Here is a 5,000-nt window from a genome sequence, read left to right as displayed (position 1 = left end):
CGCGTTGAGCACTGCGGCGATCGATAAAGGTGGTCAGGAGCCAGTTGTTCTGGCTGGACTCGAAGACGTTGCACACCTGGTAGGTGCGGATGGTGTTGAGGTTCTCGTCGTAGCCGCTCACCTCCTCCCACTGCGGAACAAGGAGGAGAGAGAGGGAGAGAGAGAGAGAGAGTGAGAGAGAGAGAGAGAGAGGTTAGTGGGATCATTGTGTGAGCTCAGATTGTGGCGCAGTGCTTTGTGAGTGATTTGAGCGTTTGTTTGTCATTTTTAGTTCACTTCCTGGATTGACTGAATTAAAGCCCATGTGCCCCCCCCCCCCTTCCGCCACCCCCCTCCACCATGCTACAAGCACCACTTAACAACTCGGTACTTTCAAACACATCTATTTTCTAAATTGCAAACATTTTTCTAAAACAACCCTCACAAAAAAACACTACTTTCCACCTCCAATCTCTGAACACACACACACACACACGCACGCACGCGCACGCACGCGCACACACAAACACACACACACACACACACACACACACACACACACACACACACACACACACACACACACACACACACACACACACACACACTCAAACCCATAACAGCTGTATTCTAAGCTGCCGTCTGCATAAGTACAAACCCAGTAATTACTATCGACTGCCATCTCGCCTAAGCGTGGCTAGGCAATGAGTTGGCACATTATAAAGTGTGATGCGTAACAAATTCAAGATTATGCGCTATTGAATTACAATTAGGGAGACGCAGACTGGTACATGCCAGCCAAGTTGTGCTGCCCTGATGGAAAGCCATTTCCACGCGGGGCCCTATTTGAGACGCACCGGTGTTACTTAGAGCCCAGAAAGCATGGAGGACGCTCATCGGAAGCTCCTTGGGGTATTAACTCTAGCCTCTGTGTGCTACTACTGTGTGCCAGCGAGACAGCAATGCCCCATTACCACAAGGCCAGAGTGATTATCGTAACGAAGAAACACAGCACCGAGACACAGAGAGGTCGGCGCGATTGATTATCCCTACGGAAGGCCTACGATGTTCCACGGATGAAACGCAGGAGCGTTGGATGAGCACGGGCGGTCTCTGTGGGGCTAAAGGCTAACTAGCGAGGCATTAGCTGTTAAAACTAGCATCAAACCACAAACGACCGGCTCACACGGCCACCTTCAACCGTGCCGTACCCCGTGGTGCAGAATGATGTGATAAAGTTCTGAAGGTTTCCTCCCAATAATATTTCATACGGCGGCTGAAAGGATCCTGCAGCTAAAGGTGAGGGGAGGGTACGGTGTGTGTAATGGAGTGTCTGAGGTGGATAATAGACTGCAGTTGCCCCCCCAGTCACTTCACGTTTCCTGCATACATATATCCCCCTACTCAGTATGTGTGTGTGCACGCGTGTGTGCTGTTTGCTTGTGTGTGTGTGTGTTAGTGTGTGCTAGTGTGTGTGTGTGTGTGTGTGTGTCTGTGTGCTAGAGTGCTAATGTGTGTGTGTGTGTGTGTGTGTGCTAGTGTGTGTGTGTGTATGTGTGTGTGTGTGTGTGTGTGTGTGTGTGTGTGTGTGTGTGTTGCTGGATTACTCCCTCTAACCTTTACCATATCCAGCACTCGATCAGTCCTAATGGAGTGGAGATGACCCCCCCAACCCTACACAGCCAGGGAAATGGAGAGAATACAAGAGTAGATGAAATCATAAAAGGGTGCAAAAAAAAAAAAGAGATAGAGTACAGCATTTAAGAAAGAGATATAATGTTCAATATTTCAGAAAGACATGGACGATGTGCCATGATGAAAGGGTGTAAGCATCTGGAGAAGGAACGAGGGAAGGAGAAAGGAGAGAGAGAGAGAGGGGGGGGGGGGGGTAGGGGATGGAGGGCGAGAGCTGTGACACTGCAGACATGATAAACGAGTTTACAGAAATCCGAGGCACAAATGAAAGCCTTTTTTCACCGCCGCTCCCTCCGTCCCCGCTCTCTGCCCCCTCCATCTCTTCTCCTCTCCTCTCCTCCTTCTCATCCCGCGCTCCTTCTCTCGTTCGTCTCTGGTGTGTAATGACCATTAATCAGCATTACAGGGACCTGTCCCCTTCAGCACTGCCTGTTCATTAATACAGCCTGCTCGGGGCTCGTCTGCCCCAGTCTGAGGAGGGAGGGGGTGGGGGGGTGGGGGGGGGATTGGGGGGGGGGGGTCCTCACAGACCTCCGTCTAGCCAAATGACCACCATCTTTCACGCCAGAGAGGGACCGGGGGCGTCTACGATAATGCCTTCCTGGAATCTGCCCCTAAAAATTCACACTTCTCTGCAACACTGTAATGAAGTATATTTTTCTTCTGGGTACACTCACCAAATATGTATACAAACTGAAAAATATACTGATATTTTCTCTGGTCTTGCATTCAAGTTATTCATAGATAATAACTGTAGGCTGAATCGGAATATTATTTACCGTATCTGTAGCCCCCTAGCCTCGACATTAACGCATAACTACTCTGTATGCATTCGCCGTTTACATGGTCTCTCACTATAGGAGACAGTAACAGACTGTAATATGTAGTGGATGGTTTTCGAGGCCCAACATTGATTCACTGTTTGGTACTTGGCTGTTCGGGCGCTTGGGGCTGCACTCTACTTCAGCGACTTTCTTCGGAATCTCGTATATTACGTTGTGTATTAGCCTGTTCTGTTTAGCATCGTATCCTATTAGTTCGCTCTGTAACGACACAAAAACGCCTTTCAGCAGAGCATTTTCAACGAGGAAACATCAAATGTGGAATACACACAACAACGCCGGGGGGGGGGGGGGGGGGGGGGGGAGGGTGGAGGTAGAAATCGGAATAAGACGGGCTCATTGTTACGCACGTCCGCTGAACGAGGAACGGTAGTCCTGTTTTCCTCTATCCGTTGAGTCTTCTGCTTCTTCTCTCGACTTTTAGATGATTTCATTCCATTCCCGCTCTTTTTCCCCGTGGCGCCTCCCCCTGACCTCTCCGAGAGGCGGGTGTGGGGGGGGGGGGGGAAACAGACGGGGCGTCATCGCCTGTCACCTTGGTGATAATGGAATTCTCTAGTCCCCCCCCCCCCCCCGCCTCCATTCGTCCCTCTCCAAGGCCTTCTCTGTCCAATCACAGTGGGTTTGTCACCGACACCGCATGGCGCTGTATATATTTAGTCCAAGCGTCATGGCCTGAGCACGGGTGTATGATGCTGGCCTGTATTATTCATGTTTGATTCAAGGTAAACAAGGTGTGTGAGAGGGTAGGACAGGAGGGAAGAGAGTAGAGGAGAAGAGAGTAGAGGAGAGGACTTCTGCGTTCTGCTTCTTTTTTTTGTTTTTGTTTTTGCTTTCTCTGACCCTCTGTCTTTCTTTTTGGTCTATCGATAATCCAAGGTGCTACCAATCGACTTTCTTTCTTTCTTTACCGCTCTCTGTGTTTCTCCTGTGTATCCTCCCCTGTTTCTCTCTCTCTCTATCCTCCTCCGTGTGTCGCCCTCTTTCCGCCTTTCTCTCTCTCTCTCTTTCTCTCTCTCACTACCTCTCGATCTGTGTTTCTCCTCTGTTTATCTCCTCTATCCTCCTCTGCCCCCCCCCCCCCACACACACTTTCTCTTTCCTCACTCCTGCTTGTCTTCACTTGAACACTTGCGTTCCCCCTCTCTGCAATGGTGACAGGAGGTTGCATCAGCACCCACCAAAAAAAAGGTGGGGATTCTTTTTTTTTTTTTAACTAACATTCAAAGCTTTGTCGAGGCAAGAGTTTGTCTATCCGACTTTCTATCGAGAGCACCTGTCTTGAGAGAAACAAAATGGAGCTGTTTTACTCTGATAGCCCTGATAGCATGTTGCCTCTGCCCGTAATATGGGAGGCGATTCCCGGAGTCTCCCGGATTGTAAAGCATGGCTGTGTGTCATTATGGCTGCTATCTTTTTACAGGTGGATTCACAGAGCGCTTAATGTCTGCGTTAATGACCATAAACAGCGAGCGGAGGGAGGGAAGGGGAGAGAGAGAGAGAGAGAGAGAGAGACAGAGAGAGACGGAGAGAGACAGAGAGAGATAAAGATAAACAGAAAATGTATGTGGAGGATGAGAGAGAAAGACAGAGAGAGAGAAAGAAATACAAATGCGTGGGGAGGATGAGAGAGAGAGAGTGAGTGGTTGGAGCTAGATAGAGAGGGAGAGAGAGAGAGAGAGAGAGAGAGAGAGAAGGAGAGAGAATGAGGGAGAGGTAGAAGAGAGAGTAATGTATTCAGCGCGGCACTCTGCCTGCCCACGGCTGCGGTCCTGCCACCAGACCATCGATATGCCACTGCCCTCATAAAAGACATTCATCACATCGATCTCCTGCCGTTACCTTCAAAGGCTAAAAACACAGTGGAAACCTCCCACCTCAAACCTCGCATCTGTCCACAGAGTGAACAAGAGCCAACAGGGGTGTGTGTGCGTGTGTGCGTGTGTGTGTGTGTGTGTGTGTGTGTGTGTGTGTGTGTGTGTGTGACCAATGGCTACAGACTAGGAGAGGGGCTTTATGTAAGTAATGAGGAGTCACAAATAGAGGGGGGGGGGAGGACAGAGGCCCGCTGAGCCAGAGAAGAGGCACCATATGCGGCCTGTCAGCCTCCAGTCTGGCCCTATCAGCCCTGGTACTGATGGATCATTCATCCATGGTCCAGATGCCCTCTCGTTACCCAGGGAGAGCTATGGGCAACTGGGGGAGAGTGAAGGGGGCACAGAAGGGTACTTAGCTTAAAGCATTCCTTCCTGACATAGCTCCATACACACCAAAACAAACATGCACCATGGGTTTGTTATTGTGTTGCCTAGAGAGGACAGTCAGACCCAAACAGACATGACTACAGAGCTGTCTCATACTTCTGGGCCTGTCTTTCAACTAGTCTCTGTTGACACACACACACACAAACACGCACAAACACACAGCAGGAGACCTCAATAGAGAGCTGCCTCTACACACACACACACACACACACACACACAC

At 49.9% G+C, this 5,000-nt stretch overlaps 1 protein-coding gene across 1 annotated transcript in view; it reads right to left on the bottom strand.

Annotated features, from left to right (window-relative positions):
* LOC310819266 (ephrin type-B receptor 1-like) overlaps nucleotides 1–5,000 on the bottom strand; it is a gene marked incomplete at both ends in the record, with an annotated part of 147,852 nt that overhangs the window by 75,098 nt on the left and 67,754 nt on the right. Inside the window, one exon of the mRNA XM_083690510.1 lies at nucleotides 1–130. This exon is cut by the window's left edge and continues 552 nt beyond it. Within this exon, the coding sequence (XP_083546636.1) occupies nucleotides 1–130 (130 nt within the window). The remainder of the gene's footprint in view (nucleotides 131–5,000) is intronic.

The sequence above is a fragment of the Argentina silus genome (genome assembly GCF_951799395.1).
Source record: "Argentina silus genome assembly, chromosome: 18".
In the NCBI taxonomy this organism is placed as follows: Eukaryota; Metazoa; Chordata; class Actinopteri; order Argentiniformes; family Argentinidae; genus Argentina; species Argentina silus.
Note: the sequence above shows the minus strand (reverse complement) of the source record. Positions and strands in the feature narration are given on the sequence as shown.